The following is a 14,563-nucleotide window of genomic DNA, read 5'->3' on the forward strand; positions in this document are numbered from 1 at the left end:
ATTATCAAGATTGCTAATTCCTTGAATTGTGTCCCTGAGGCTTTTTATAACTCCATGCAGGCAAAGAAGTCAATAGAGTCTGCTTGTCCTTCATTGTGATGAGGAAAGACTGAAGTTGTTGAACTCCTCGCAGGCTATGGTCATTAAATGTGCAGAATCCGTATTTCCTCCTGATACTTCTGGTGTTGTTCCCCTGCCACCAGCACTTTGCTAGTGTTTCTAGACATAAATGCATTCTTCCACACCACAGTTATTGTTGCTGCTGCTGCTACTACTAAATGCTTCCATATTTGCTCATGTAAACACTTCAGACACAGCTGAAATACCCGCTGTGTATATGAAGCTCCTGCAAATTGCTGGGCCATAGATCAGAAAAAAAAGACAACCATCTTCCTGCATAGAAGGGGCTTCATAATCATCATGTTTATTGTTGAAGCCATTATGCCATCATAATTTTAGCCTTGTGTGGATATGATGCAGGCACAATTATATAGTATAATCTCAGACTGAAGGTACTGTAGATACTTAGTTATAGTATGTGAAATTTTTGCCAAGTAACCAAGCTCCAGTTCTCACTTCGCCTGATCTCCGGGTCAGTCAGGCTTTCAACTCTGAACAGTTTCCTTTCTCAGCTGAGCTGTTGCTCAGCTCAGGCAGGCACCTCCTTAGTTGCTATAGTTGCTTTCCAGGGACATTCCAGCCAAAGTTAACCTTTTATTCTCCTTCCTTCTGCTGCAGCCTGGTTCTGCTTGGCAAATGCTTGCAAAGCAGGTCTGTTTTTTGAAACACCAGGATGGGACCCTCCTTCCCAGGCTACAATTCAGTGCACCATTACTTAAGAATAACACCCATGGAAAGCAGTGGGTCTACTTCTGAGTAAAAAGGGTTGCAAATATCTCATCTCTCTGCTGTGAATTGAATTGCACACTCTCAGTTATGTGTTATGGGTTGTATGTTGTATGTAGAGCTTCTGGGTTAACACACCAGACACCTTAAAGATGTTATGATTCATGGTTCTCCTCATGTCCACCTTAAAGGTGAATTTGATTCATGGATCTCCTGCAGTGGTTTCCCAACCTTTTTCACTTGCATATCCCTTGGCAATAATTATACCCTTCGTATTAGCAAAATATTTGTAATAATACAAGCCCTCATCTCCTCTCTATGAAAACCCAGACTTCATGTATTCATCACAGTGTTTTCTCTTTTTATCTGAGGAACAGAAGACTCTGCCTTTGCACTGTTTTGCACCAGAAGTGTGCTGAGAAATTCTGGGTGATTGATCGCTTTCCATATTATGTTTCACCTTTTTTACTGTGCTGGTTTTCAATCACTGGTTCATAGATGATGACCAAAAACTAGCTATTGGTGGGGCTTTCACAGCCAACTAGCTACCTCCCTTCCTGCCTTGCTGGTCCTTGCAAGGCATTCTGGAGCATGGCCTGCCTTTTTCTGCCATTCTTTTTCAAGTACTCCTAAAGGTCCTGTTGAGTGTCCCTGGGAGTACGTGAATACCAGGTTAGGAACCACTGTTTTACTGGTATGTAGTTTACAGTGCACTTACTCTGATAGTGTTTACAAAAAGGTGGTGAAGATCAGAATTTAAAAAAGAATAAAAATGTATCTTATGATCTTTTACTATGTTTTTAATAAATTAGAGACTACAGTTCTTAGATAACAATTAGTGGTAGGGTATTTTTCAGGATCTGGCCTCAGGTAATATCAGACAAAACTATAGTCAGACACCCCTCTAAGTTTAACCCCCGACTTATCCGAGGGTCATAGAAAATTCCATGATTGTTGGCTCAAAACCTGCCCTTGACTTATCTGTGGGGTTGACTTATGGGGGAGCGTCTGTGGTGATTAAAAGAGTGCAAATCGAATTAGAAAGTTTTCCTAATCAGACACCATATTTCCCACTGTGAATTCAGCCTGATGTTCTGCAGCTGCAATAGAAAAAAAATTGCCATCCTGTGTGTGAGTGAAAAAATTCAATTCCATTTAATAAATAGGACACGTTTTGTTGGTTAGACCAGACAAAGAATTTCATCATCATGTACAGGAATCCTCATTTATGTAGCTTAGTTCAAGCACCTAATGTGTTCAAGAGTTCATTTGGTTTAAGTGCATGTATGGAAGCCATAAGAAGGGTATGGTATCTACCTGTACACCATAAATGTGCCCAGAAACTCCAGAGTTATAAGGATTCTGGGTCAACGTCTTAGTGCACCTGGGGATCCTGCAGTGACAGAAACAGTGCACAAGGCCAGAGCAGTGTGCTCCTTCTCTTATGGCTGGCTGCTGGAGAAGATTCTTAGGTGTGACCCACTGAATGCAGTGGGACTTCTGAGTAAACATGGGATTGCACTGTGAATCATATTCCATGTTTAGGGGGAAGAACCCAACCTTAATGTAAGCAATGCAGTAACCCCCAACCCACACACTGTGCTAGAAGTGTGGGCCCTTCTTGATTTGTGCTTCCAAAAAGTCCACTGCCAAAATGTACTTTTTGAGACTTTTCTGTTTTTACAGCATAGTCAATACCCTTTACTCAGTAGTAACACCTACAATTTGTAAACAAAATTGGATTTTAACATGTCTCCTCTCCATTGACTCTCCCCACTGCATGCACACTCAGTTTTTTGCAAAAGCACTTTGCAACCATCTGTGCTGAAGAGCACCATCTGTTTTTTTACAAGGCTGTACATTTTTTAAAAAAAGATGAAAGAAAGCAGTAAGGCCTGACTTTCCATACCCATAAAAATAAGTATATTTTGTGGCAGGGACCAATTCAAGAAGCACCCACAATTCCAGAATAAATAACAGTATCTCTTTATGTATTTTAACTAATGAACATGGTAAAATATAGTTCAAGCTAATATGTAAGTGGCAACATAGCTCTTATCAAATGGTATTTGCAGAAATCTGGTAAATAATTTGAAGGCATGTGGGTATAATAACTTTATTACTTCTCTTCCTTTCCACAAGTTTACTCAGGAAAATTCATTATAGGAGATGTGAAACAGGGGTACAGGTTAAAGTCACTATGAATTGCCAGAATTTGCAAATAATAGTTCAAGGAGTTTAAAAGATGGTGTGAAAAAGTCTCATGCACCAGGTATTTGAAAATTCTGGTTTGTTTTGTATTCATTTCCTACTCAGCTGTGCATTGGTTCATTTTCTATATATGAAACCCTGAGACTTTATGGAAGTAGTACTGCTTGCATTTGATCCATAGGGTGGATGTCCATCCCTAGGGTAGATCTACATTTGGAATCTTCCAGATTTCATAGACCCCTGCCATCATCTGACCTCTTGTCCCCATCTCAGGTCCAAAGAGAGGGCACCCCCTGTTGTCCAGGTGGCTGACGTTTTTCATTTCTGACTGCATCCCCCTATACCATATTAAATCCTGCCCCTGTCAAGTCCTAAAGGACCATATATTGGAATAAATGCCATTTGACCCTGCAGGGAACACTATTGCATCTGTGTGTTCGACAGAGTTCAGGGGCTTCCCAGGTTAATTTTATGCCATGGTCAAGTTGTTACAGATTATAATTAATTGGTTTTCAGTCCTTCTCCTTCTAACCTTAAAGGGCCAGTACCTGTCTAGTTTGCTCTTGCTTATTCCAGTCTAATCCAGATTTATATTCCCGTGAGAGCATCATTTGGCTCCTTAAATGAGTATTTTTATAAGATACTTGTAATGTATATATTTGGTACTGCTTTTGGAAGAGGGAAAAATATAGAGCTGTACTGTTTTCTATCAAAATGACAGGGAAAGTATTCAGTTCATTCTTTGAATCCACATAGTTGATGAACTGATAAGCTCTAAGTGGAAGGGCATCACTGAACTATTTTAGTATTTCTCTGCTTCTCGAAATATCACTCATCACATCTGGATTTTCTTCTATGTCATAATAAGCCATCAAAGTGGAGTTTAGTAAAACTTTTTCAGGTTGTAAAAGTTAAGGATATGCATATGGCCATTTTTTTTCCCTTCAGATTTTTGACTAACCAATGCAGAAGCAGGAAGGTCTACTAACCTGGACTTGGGCTCTTTTTGCACATTACAGGGAATAGCAAAAAGTGGGTGCACGTGTGCATTTCCACTTCCTGTCATAGCAAGTGAAATGGCTATTTTCCCTGTGAGCAGATGCATGAGCTCCATGTCATGGGCTTGTCCATTCCTTTTTATAGGGCTTTCAGAGCTGTGTTATATAACCCACCACAGTGCTAAAGCACAGAGGCTGTGCTAAAGACAGACTCTCTCCAGAGAAAGGCGGTATATAAATATTTAAAATAGATATGCCTCCCATACATCATAATGACCAGTGACTTTCTAGTATGAAATAAACGTGTGTCGAATCAAGTAGATTAATTCACAAAAATATTGCTTAGTTCCTGTTGTTCTGTGCTTGTTCTCCAGAGAAACTACCTGTTGAAGCTAAGCTGCCATGGTACAAACAAGCCCAGGAGCTGGAAGAAGGAACAATGGTCTCAGAAGAACCAACGTAAGTCTTTAAACAAAATTTGTTGACATTGCAGCGCTTAAGCTGCAATCCTTTACATCCTTTTCTAGGAGTAAATCCCATTGTACTCATTGGAACTTACTTCTGAATAGACATGCTGCTTAGTAGTATGCTGTAAGGATCCAAATTTAGCAATGCATTAAAACAGTACTTTACTTTAATGTTAGATGTGGTGATTGTTACACTATAGAACATGCCTAAGGGCCCAGTCCTATCCAACTTTCCAGCACTGATCCAGCTGTGCCAAAAAGGCATGCATTCTGTGGGGGGTGGGGGTCATGGAGGCCTCCTCAAGGTAAAGGAACATTTGCTCCCAAACCTCAGGACTGCATTAAGGCTGCCTAGGCACTGAAAAGTTGGATAGGATTGGGCCCTAAATCTCACTGAAATTAGGATATTTTTTACATCCCGTAATTCTGCCCATCATGGAAGTATTTCTTCCTGGCTGATTTGTCCCTTCTGTGACAAGTTAACCTTAAATAAACACAGTGCGGCTGTGTGACTGGATGTGGTGAGTCACCAAGAGCTTATTTTCCTGACCCCTCAGTTTGTAGCAGCTGTGGTTTTTAATCAACTTCAGCTGATTTTGACCCATCACATCACACCACTGAAGTGGTTTTGTGCATGCTAATGCAGTTTGTTTATTTTGGTTCATGAAAACTAGTGAATAGGAGCTGGTTAAATGTCCAGTTGCTCTGATGTTATGATAATCTCACATAACTGTATACCAAAGGCTTTACATTTGTTTGAAAGCACCTGCACCTCAAAATCTGCAACCTCAGCAAGAAGGCCCAGGCTAGCTCAGAGCTGGTCTAGATGTTATACTCACCACGGAGTGGCTGATTCTTGTCATGGGTTTCTCACTCCTCAGCCATGCTGTTAAGAACAACTCCTTGTCTATGTCAGGGCCATAACTCCAGGAGAAATGTCTGTTGTTAGCTCTGCAGAACGAGCTCATCCTTTTTCCAAATCTCATCTCCGCTTCTCAGTTTCCTCAGAAGGTGGAAAAATAAAAATGTAAATGTCATGGGAGGAAAAAATATTTCCTGAATGTAACAGGTCACTACTGAGCCATCAGAGTTAAATGCATCATATAGTGCACCTCATAAATTTGTCTTAACTCAGTTTTAAAACCAATGAGGTTTTTAGCCCCGATGACTGTTTGAGGAAACTATTTCAGAATTACACTCCTCTGATGATTACGAACCTTCCCCACTCCACCACCCCCAATCAACAGCTAATTGGACAACTTCTTTTACAAGCAGTTGTAGGGATGGTCAAGGGTGCCCGCCTAAAGAAGGCTTGAGGCTGATTTTGGCCTCTTCACCTAAAACAGACAGACTGAAAATAAACCCACACACAGCACTCACAAACGGGAGAAAAATCATAGCTGCACTAAACATGTCACCCATTTGACTGCTCATGGGACAAGGCAAACAGAGGGTTTTGTGGGTCAATGATGAGGCTGTTCCAAGAACCACGGTTACCAGTTCATTTCTGCTGTTTGGTTCGCACTCCATTTCATGGATTGTGGAATTAGTTCACACATTCAAAACAAAAATATAAAGGTTGTCAGCAGCAATTAATTTAGGTGGAATGGAGTTTACAACTGTAAATTATTGATTCTGAAATGCTGTTTGCATAATTAAATACACACCAAGAAGAAAATTTCCATGTAAATTGGTGGTAAGCCAAGTGAGGGCATTAAGGATGCTTCAGATTTTTATATAGAAGCCAGGGAGGAGAGATAAAGTGTGACTAATTGAAATGAGAGCTTGCTCACTCCTCTCTCCCTACTCCACCACTGGTAGGAGACTTGCAGCCCAATCCTGTTCACACTTTCCTGGGAGTAAGTCCCATTGACTCTGATGGGACTTACTTATGAGTAGACATGCATAGGATTGGGCTGTCGATCTGTACCTATATCTGGAGGACATACATGTCTTACTAGGGACATGCGTTATGTTTGCAGTGCAACAAAAGTGCAAAGTGAGTAGGTACACAAGTCACTCACACACCCTCTGTAGCATTTCTCTGCAGTGTGACTCCACCCCAGTGTCATTTTAGGAATGAGTTCTTTGGTAATACTTAATACTGTGTATAGTTTAAATATTTCAATAAAAAATATAGGGAAATTAGATGCATGTTTATTTTTTTTAGTGGAACTAGAGCCATATTTTCATGTCGTAGTGTTTACCTTTGATACAGTAGTACAGCGGTCTCCAAACCGCGGGACCTCTGCATCCAAAAAAACACCTTCCCCATGCCGCATGGTGCTTAATGTTCCGTGCCGCAGCCATTTATCTTTGCAGCCTGTCACCCTAGAAACTCACACAAGGCAGCCACTTCTGCTGCCCATTGCCCCAGCAGTCTATGCGCCCAGATTTTCAGGCAGAAGCAGCTGCTCAGCACTAGTTTCTGGGGAGATTGGCTGCAAAGATAAGCAGCTACAGTGCAGAATGGTAAACCCCATACAGGGAAGTTTTTTTTTGGGTGCTGGATCTGGCCCACGGGCCCTGGTGTGACACCCGTGGCAATAGTACATGCTGACTTGACTGGCCTGAAATTTCCTAGTTATAATTGGAGTAGGGCATAGTAAGTAAATATATAATATTATGGTCAAGATGATAATTATATGTGTCTATTTTATGGAGATATAGTATGTAAATATGTTCACACACACACACAAACATGCACACACAAACATGATTGTCAGCTGTTGTGTGTTATGATGAAGTTACACTGTTTCAGTGCTATTATGGACTCCGTATGTGCATTTTCTTCATTTTGTAAGCAAGTGCCAAACATTGAATTGAATATGTTATTACTTATTTTAGTTTGGAAGCCTAGTGTGTGGATTCTTGTAGCTTTCTCTCCACCATTAAACCACTTTTCTAAATATGTATTTAGCAAACTATAATTACCCTTCAATGTATAATGGGAATTATGTACTGTCAACATATGTGTCAAATAGGCATCACTTTGCTTACATTGGACTAGAATGATTTGAATTATAGCCCATATTTCTGCTGGAAAGCACTGAAAAAATAAACTAGAAGGAGCCGTGACTCCAGAAGGAGGCACGATCGTGATCCTATTGACAAAAATTTGGTTCGAAATGTTGAGAATTAATTCTGGCATTGCTTTAGGAGGAACAAAATATACAGATATACTTTGTATAGATAATGCTTTAAAATGTTAGCACAAGAGATTTGTAAATAGCAATGCAGTTGGATTTTTGCAGGAGTCTTGAGGTATTATAGAAGAAAAAATACAGAATATAATTATAAAATGTTTTCAACAAAATGCAAAGACCATATGATCCGTGAAATAACAAAAGGCCTTGGACTGAAAAAAGGAAAGAAATCCAAGAATTTAAGAATTTTGTGTATAGTTATTAGCAACATTTTATTCAACAGATCTGTTTGCTGCAGAGTTGGTTCTCCATCTGTAAAATGGGGGTAATAATATTTGAGAATATTGCGAATTAAAGATTCTTTATTAGAAGAGGTATTTGTTATCACCTTTTATTCCCTGTTTAACCTTCCAAAGGCAACAAAACTATATGAAAATGATCAGGAATGTGATCCACAAGTAGAACTGCTAAATTAAGGATTGACTTCTGTTGCCAATCACAGTTTGAAATGAAGCAGAACTGTGTATTAGGATTCATTTAAAAATCTTTTCAGACTTCTCATAGACCTTTTAATTGGTTAATCTAACAGACTGAATAGATTTAAATCAAATTCTGTTTTGAGACAGGGAGAGAGAGATTTTAAGAGAGAGTGTTTAAACAAGAGCTATATGCTATTAGGTTTATATACTGTATTATCAAGAGAGTGCAACGGGAAGGCCTGGTATAAGTGCTAGAAGCCTAGCTAGGTTTCTGCCCTTATGTATTATTATTTATTAAAATACCTATATCTTGTTATTTTGCCTTAAAAATGTGCCCAAGGGAGCCAAATCTAAAGGATACTATGTGTGACACTTCAGGTAATCCTAAAGGTGCTGGACAATGTTGGCATGCCGCTTCCACTGGTATTGACTGCTGGAACACAGTCAACACCAGTTGTAAAAGGCACTCTCTCTGGCAGTGCACTCGGTAACATGCTGCTTGGACACTGGTGAGAAGGCTGGAGCCTTTCCATCTGCACCAGCAGGTCTGGAGCTGCCCACCACTGAAGGTGAGGTGGCAGGGGAGGTGGGAGGGCAGAACAGGGTGGCAACAGGGGTAGAGGGAGTATGGACTGGGTCTGGAAAGGGGTCGGTTTTGGCGGTGGCAGTGGTTGCTGAATCTTAAACCCCTTTCCAGAGCTGATCTGTGACATAGGTCCACATGGACCTGCACCAACTATGTAGCTAGCACAGGTCTGAATAGAACCCTGCTGTGCCACAGTGGAACCTACACATTTAGTATATTATGAGTGAAACCGCAATAATTGACCCAAACAAGTGGAAAAAAAGTTTCAGTACCATCTTATTGCTATCTATGGACTCTGATATAAATTATACCCAAAAGATGAAAAAGGTCTTTCTCATCTCCTCCTGGATTCACATCTGGACTAATGCTTGATTTCAGCAGTGGATGTAGGTCAGTTATCACTCCCTACTATAATAACTAAAAGCATTCTGAAAGAAGGACATGAACTAGTTAGGGTGATATCCCCTGAGTGTGCACCATAGACAAGTGGATGGCAGCATATGCCATCTGGGGGCACTTGTACCCACTGACCCCCCAAGATATGCCAGCAGTGATATCACATTTGACTTTTGAGTGGAAATGGTTCTAACACTCAGAGTTACCCAAGTTTCATTCCTAAGAATGATTACTGGCTACAATATTACTTTCTAAACCGGGGTGGGCAAATCCTGACCGACGGACCATTTCCAGCCCTTGGGGACCCCCAATTTGGCCCACAGGGTGTCACCAGTCTCCAGTGAGCCTCTGGCCTATCTGAGACTGTTGAAGCCTGTGCTGGCCCGCGACTGCCAGTCATGACTGCCAGATGCAAGCTGCAAGCCAAGTTAGAGCAAGGTCTTTTGTAGTCTCCATGTGTTTTCTGCTTTTTCATGGGCATTATTTTACTGCCCCCCCCCAATTGCCTCTGAACAACTTATGTCTCCATGTGTTTCTGGCCTGGTCTATATGTTTTCACGGTGCAGGAGGTGTGTGACAAATAGTTCTCATGTGGTTCTACATACCTGTATTATAGTTCTCATGTGTATTATAAATAAGCTCAGTAAAATTCATTCATTCATATAATATCAATCTCTAATATATTCATTTATATAAATTTATGTAAATTTATTCAAATTTGAAATGTGAATTATTTCTTTTTTTCCTGGCCCCTGACAGTGTCAGAGAGATAAGGGCATGTTGGCCCTCCTGCCAAAATGCTTTCCCAGCCCTGTTCTAAACAATTTAAAATACTGTACAGTTATTCTAAATACTCCTGCAATGCTGAAATGCCTTCTCAAGACAATGCTCTCTCTAGGTTTACTTTCAAGGTATAACCTGTGCTGACACACAACACCTGTGGTCCTCCAGTAATCATAGAAAGGTGATAAAAGCATGGGAAGGAAAGATCATATTGAAAGCATTTTATATATAACCTGTGGGGTTACATATATAGTCCAAAACTCCTTTTGGTTTGGAGTGATGCTCCTTGGGAAACTTGTGGGTGTGATTGTAAGAGTAGCTGTAAAGAATAAATTCACCACTAATATAGACTCATAAACCCCCTTTTTGTGATGGCTTGATTCTTGAGCATCAGTTTTTCATTGAGCCTTGATTTAATAGCCTGGAATCACAGACTGGAATCAGAGGCACAGTCATCATGACTGAAAAACGTATGGGCCCTATTATTTTTCATCTGACTTCTTTTGGAGAGCTTGTGTGAGAGGAGAGCAGAGCAGAGGAGAGGAGGTGTTTAAAAGATTACACTTTATAACTCTTGAAAAACACTTTTGTCTGTTAACACAATATCCAGCTTTTAACATTTTACAATAAATAATTTGGTGTGAGCTATAAAAAACAAAAGGAAAAATGAAGAGAGCAAACTGTAGTATCTGGATACCAGGTGGCATTGGTTGAATGATGGAGCTGATTCAATGAGAAACCAAGGAAAATTCCTGGCCTGTCGTTATTTGAGCAGAGTCCACAGGGAACAGCGTATCTGCTAAAAGACCACTAAGCAAAAATCATCCAGTACTCATTACCAGATCTTAAGCCAAACTTGGGTATAGCCAGTCATTGTTCCTTCAGATTTTTTGCTTAAAATGTGTACAGTTCTAAATAGATGCAGGGCAGTACATTGTCCTGTAAGACAGTGGTTCCCAAACGTTTTAGCACTGGGACCCACTTTTAAAAACTACACTCTGTCAACACCCACCAAGGTTTATGAGACTTTAAAAAGAAGAATCTTCACTAGACAGTAACAACCAAATAGCCATCTTGCAGAGGAAAAAGCAGGGCAATGTGAATTGGCTCCAAAGAGACTTCTAGATCTTGTTTTCAGTACTCCTAAGAATGTCACTTTCCTTTGCTTCCTGTTCATCCAGAGAACATAAATGTTTAGGATTGCTGGCATAGCATGGTAGTTAACAGCCCAAGGGCACAATCCTAACCAGAATTACTCAGAAGTAAGTCCTACTTTGTTCAATGGGGCTTACTCTCAGGAAAGTGTGGTTAGGATTGCAGCCCAATCCTATCTAATTCTCCCTGCTGGTGCAGCTGCACCTGCACATGTTGCATCCTGCGGGCGGCAATCCCAGAAGTCTCCTCTGGTTACCCAACTATTGGGTTCTGTTCTCTTTTCCTGTTAGCTTAACCACTTCTCTTGCCACTCCTTTATCAAAGCTTTAGAATATATCCTGCTCTGCTTTGCTTAAGAAAATGTTAAAGATAAATGAATCTGATTGTTCCATGCCAAAATGTGGACTTTCTCACTGCTGATATCTGTTTAAAATAGTAGAGTCCATTATCCTGTTTTTATAAATAAGATTATCTTTATCTAAGAAGTCAAGAATATGAAGCATGTTCATTTTTAAAAGTTAAAAAAACTCAGACCCTCCTGTCTGAAGAGATCATAAAACAATTGGGCAGAACCTTATACCAGGGCTTTTCAAACTGGAGCGTCACAACGCCCCAGCCTGCGGGCCCTGGCCCCTGCCCCCTTAAGGGGCGGGAGCAGCCTGGAGGCAGGGAGGAGGCAACAGCGTGATCCCCAGGATCGCACCACTTGGGCGGCTGCAGGGGCTTGGGTACACGTACCCAAGCCCCTGCAGCCTCCCGAGGGTGCAGGGGGCCCGGCGCGACCTATAGCAGGGCTCCCCGCAGCAGTGAAAGTAGATGCGGAGTGATCGCGCTCCACTTCCGCTTTAGCCTGCCTTAAAAGACTGTAACATTACACTTTGTGGCTAGCAAAATGAAAAAAAAATTAAATTGTTCAAGAATCTAATAAAGAAATTTGGTGACAAAAGATGGATAGAATAGAATATCTTTAAGCACTGTAATTATCCTTACATTGACTATGATTCAGGGATATGTGCTGTGTAGTGAGAGAGTGAATTAGAGGGAAGTGCTGAAAGTACTTCAAGATTAGCAGACCCTGTACTACTACTAGTGGTGGGTTCCACAAACCACATTCGCACTTGGCTTGTGGCTACAGATTGTTTAGTGATGTTGATCCAAAGGAAGGCTTGCAATCTTCTTAGGTTGGGGCATAAGATCAAGGATCAAAATGGGGGAGGGCAGTCTTTAGCCAGGACTCTGTGCTGCCAGTGTAGTAGGCCACACAGCTTGGCCTGGGCCTCAACAGCTCCAAGTCTACTTCTACTCCCTCTGTCTTTTTCTTAGGATTCTCCAGTCAGACTCTCACCAGCCTTCTGCAGCCCTGCTGCAACCCTCAACCTCTGCCTGAGTGTCCTTCCCATGATGCTCCTCCAACAACAACAACTTTTCCCTCCCATAGGGCCTCCCCTGCTTCCTCCAGATCATAGTAGGAACTCATTACAGCTCATACCAGTTCCAGTTTCTCTAATCTAAGTCATCCCAATAAACATCTCCCATGGGGGAGGGGGGGTGGGAGTTGTTGCCGAAGCAGCTACCTGGTCATCCTTGATGTGCACATGTCTTTGCTTTTGTATGCATATGGCCAGGATTGGATCCTGTGTCTTTTTTATGAAGTGTATTTTGCAAAAAAAAAAGAAAAAAAAAAAAGGTATGGTTATGATTACAGTGAAAGTAATACAGCATAGTTAATAAGTAATACTTACTACTAACTCATAAGCGACCATGGTACACTTCTATCCTTTCTGAAACCACACAAAACACACAAACAGGCGTTTGACACGGTCCCTGAAAGACTACTGAAAAAACTCCACAGTCAGGGAATTAGAGGACAGGTCCTCTTGTGGATTGAGAACTGGTTGGAGGCCAGGAAGCAGAGAGTGGGTGTCAATGGGCAATTTTCACAATGGAGAGAGGTGAAAAGCAGTGTGCCCCAAGGACCTGTCCTGGGACCGGTGCTTTTCAACCTCTTCATAAATGACATGGAGACAGGGTTGAGCAGTGAACTGGCTAAGTTTGCAGACAACACCAAACTTTTCCGAGTGGTGAAGACCAGAAGTGATTGTGAGGAGCTCCAGAATGATCTCTCCAGACTGGCAGAATGGGCAGCAAAATGGCAGATGCGCTTCAATGTCAGTAAGTGTAAAGTCATGCACATTGGGGCAAACAATCAAAACTTTAGATATAGGCTGATGGGTTCTGAGCTGTCTGTGACAGATCAGGAGAGAGATCTTGAGGTGGTGGTCGACAGGTCGATGAAAGTGTCGACCCAATGTGCGGCGGCAGTGAAGAAGGCCAATTCTATGCTTGGAATCATTAGGAAGGGTATTGAGAACAAAACGGCTAGTATTATAATGCCGTTGTACAAATCGATGGTAAGGCCACACCTGGAGTATTGTGTCCAGTTCTGGTCGCCGCATCTCAAAAAAGACATAGTGGAAATGGAAAAGGTGCAAAAGAGAGCAACTAAGATGATTACGGGGCTGGGGCACCTTCCTTATGAGGAAAGGCTGCGGTGTTTGGGCCTCTTCAGCCTAGAAAAGAGACGCCTGAGGGGGGACATGATTGAGACATACAAAATTATGCAGGGGATGGACAGAGTGGATAGGGAGATGCTCTTTACACTCTCACATAATACCAGAACCAGGGGACATCCACTAAAATTGAGTATTGGGCGGGTTAGGACAGACAAAAGAAAATATTTCTTTACTCAGCGTGTGGTCGGTCTGTGGAACTCCTTGCCACAGGATGTGGTGATGGCGTCTAGCCTAGACGCCTTTAAAAGGGGATTGGACAAGTTTCTGGAGGAAAAATCCATTATGGGGTACAAGCCATGATGTGTATGCGCAACCGCCTGATTTTAGAAATGGGTTATGTCAGAATGCCAGATGCAAGGGAGGGCACCAGGATGAGGTCTCTTGTTATCTGGTGTGCTCCCTGGGGCATTTGGTGGGCCGCTGTGAGATACAGGAAGCTGGACTAGATGGGCCTATGGCCTGATCCAGTGGGGCTGTTCTTATGTTCACTATCACCAAATTTTAAAATATGGTTATTATTAGTAAATGCTGACTTTCTAATTGCAGCCTTGTATGTTTTACTGCTCTCAGCTCCAGGTTCCCTTTATGCCTTTGAAGCAAGTTATTACATAACCTAAACCTACTGTTCGAGGCTCATAATTCAAAATGCAAAATATCTATTTAGGAAGCAAAAACTTATAACTTCCTGATGTTGTTTCCTGTGTTTCAGTTATGGACTACTGTGCACCGTAAAATGATTAATAATGAATAAATTATAGTTTATGTAACAAATTTCAGACCCTGGAAGAGTTTACATGCATGATGTATATATCTCTCTACTGCTCTTGCAGTGTGTATGTTATGAGCATATCCAGAATTTTGTTTACCAGGGTGCTGAGGGATTCTGTGGTTGGATGATGTTATACTGCTTTTACACTAAAGGC

The 14,563-nt window shown here is 41.4% G+C and overlaps 1 protein-coding gene across 2 annotated transcripts in view; it reads left to right on the forward strand.

Moving 5' to 3' along the window:
* ADAMTSL1 (ADAMTS like 1) overlaps window positions 1–14,563 on the forward strand; it is a 301,635-nt gene that overhangs the window by 172,516 nt on the left and 114,556 nt on the right. For both annotated transcript variants that reach the window (XM_066614676.1, XM_066614678.1), the window contains exon 13: window positions 4,430–4,514. In XM_066614676.1, coding sequence (XP_066470773.1) covers window positions 4,430–4,514 — 85 coding nt within the window. The remainder of the gene's footprint in view (window positions 1–4,429; window positions 4,515–14,563) is intronic.

The sequence above is a fragment of the Tiliqua scincoides genome, chromosome 2 (assembly GCF_035046505.1).
Source record: "Tiliqua scincoides isolate rTilSci1 chromosome 2, rTilSci1.hap2, whole genome shotgun sequence".
Lineage (NCBI taxonomy): Eukaryota > Metazoa > Chordata > Lepidosauria > Squamata > Scincidae > Tiliqua > Tiliqua scincoides.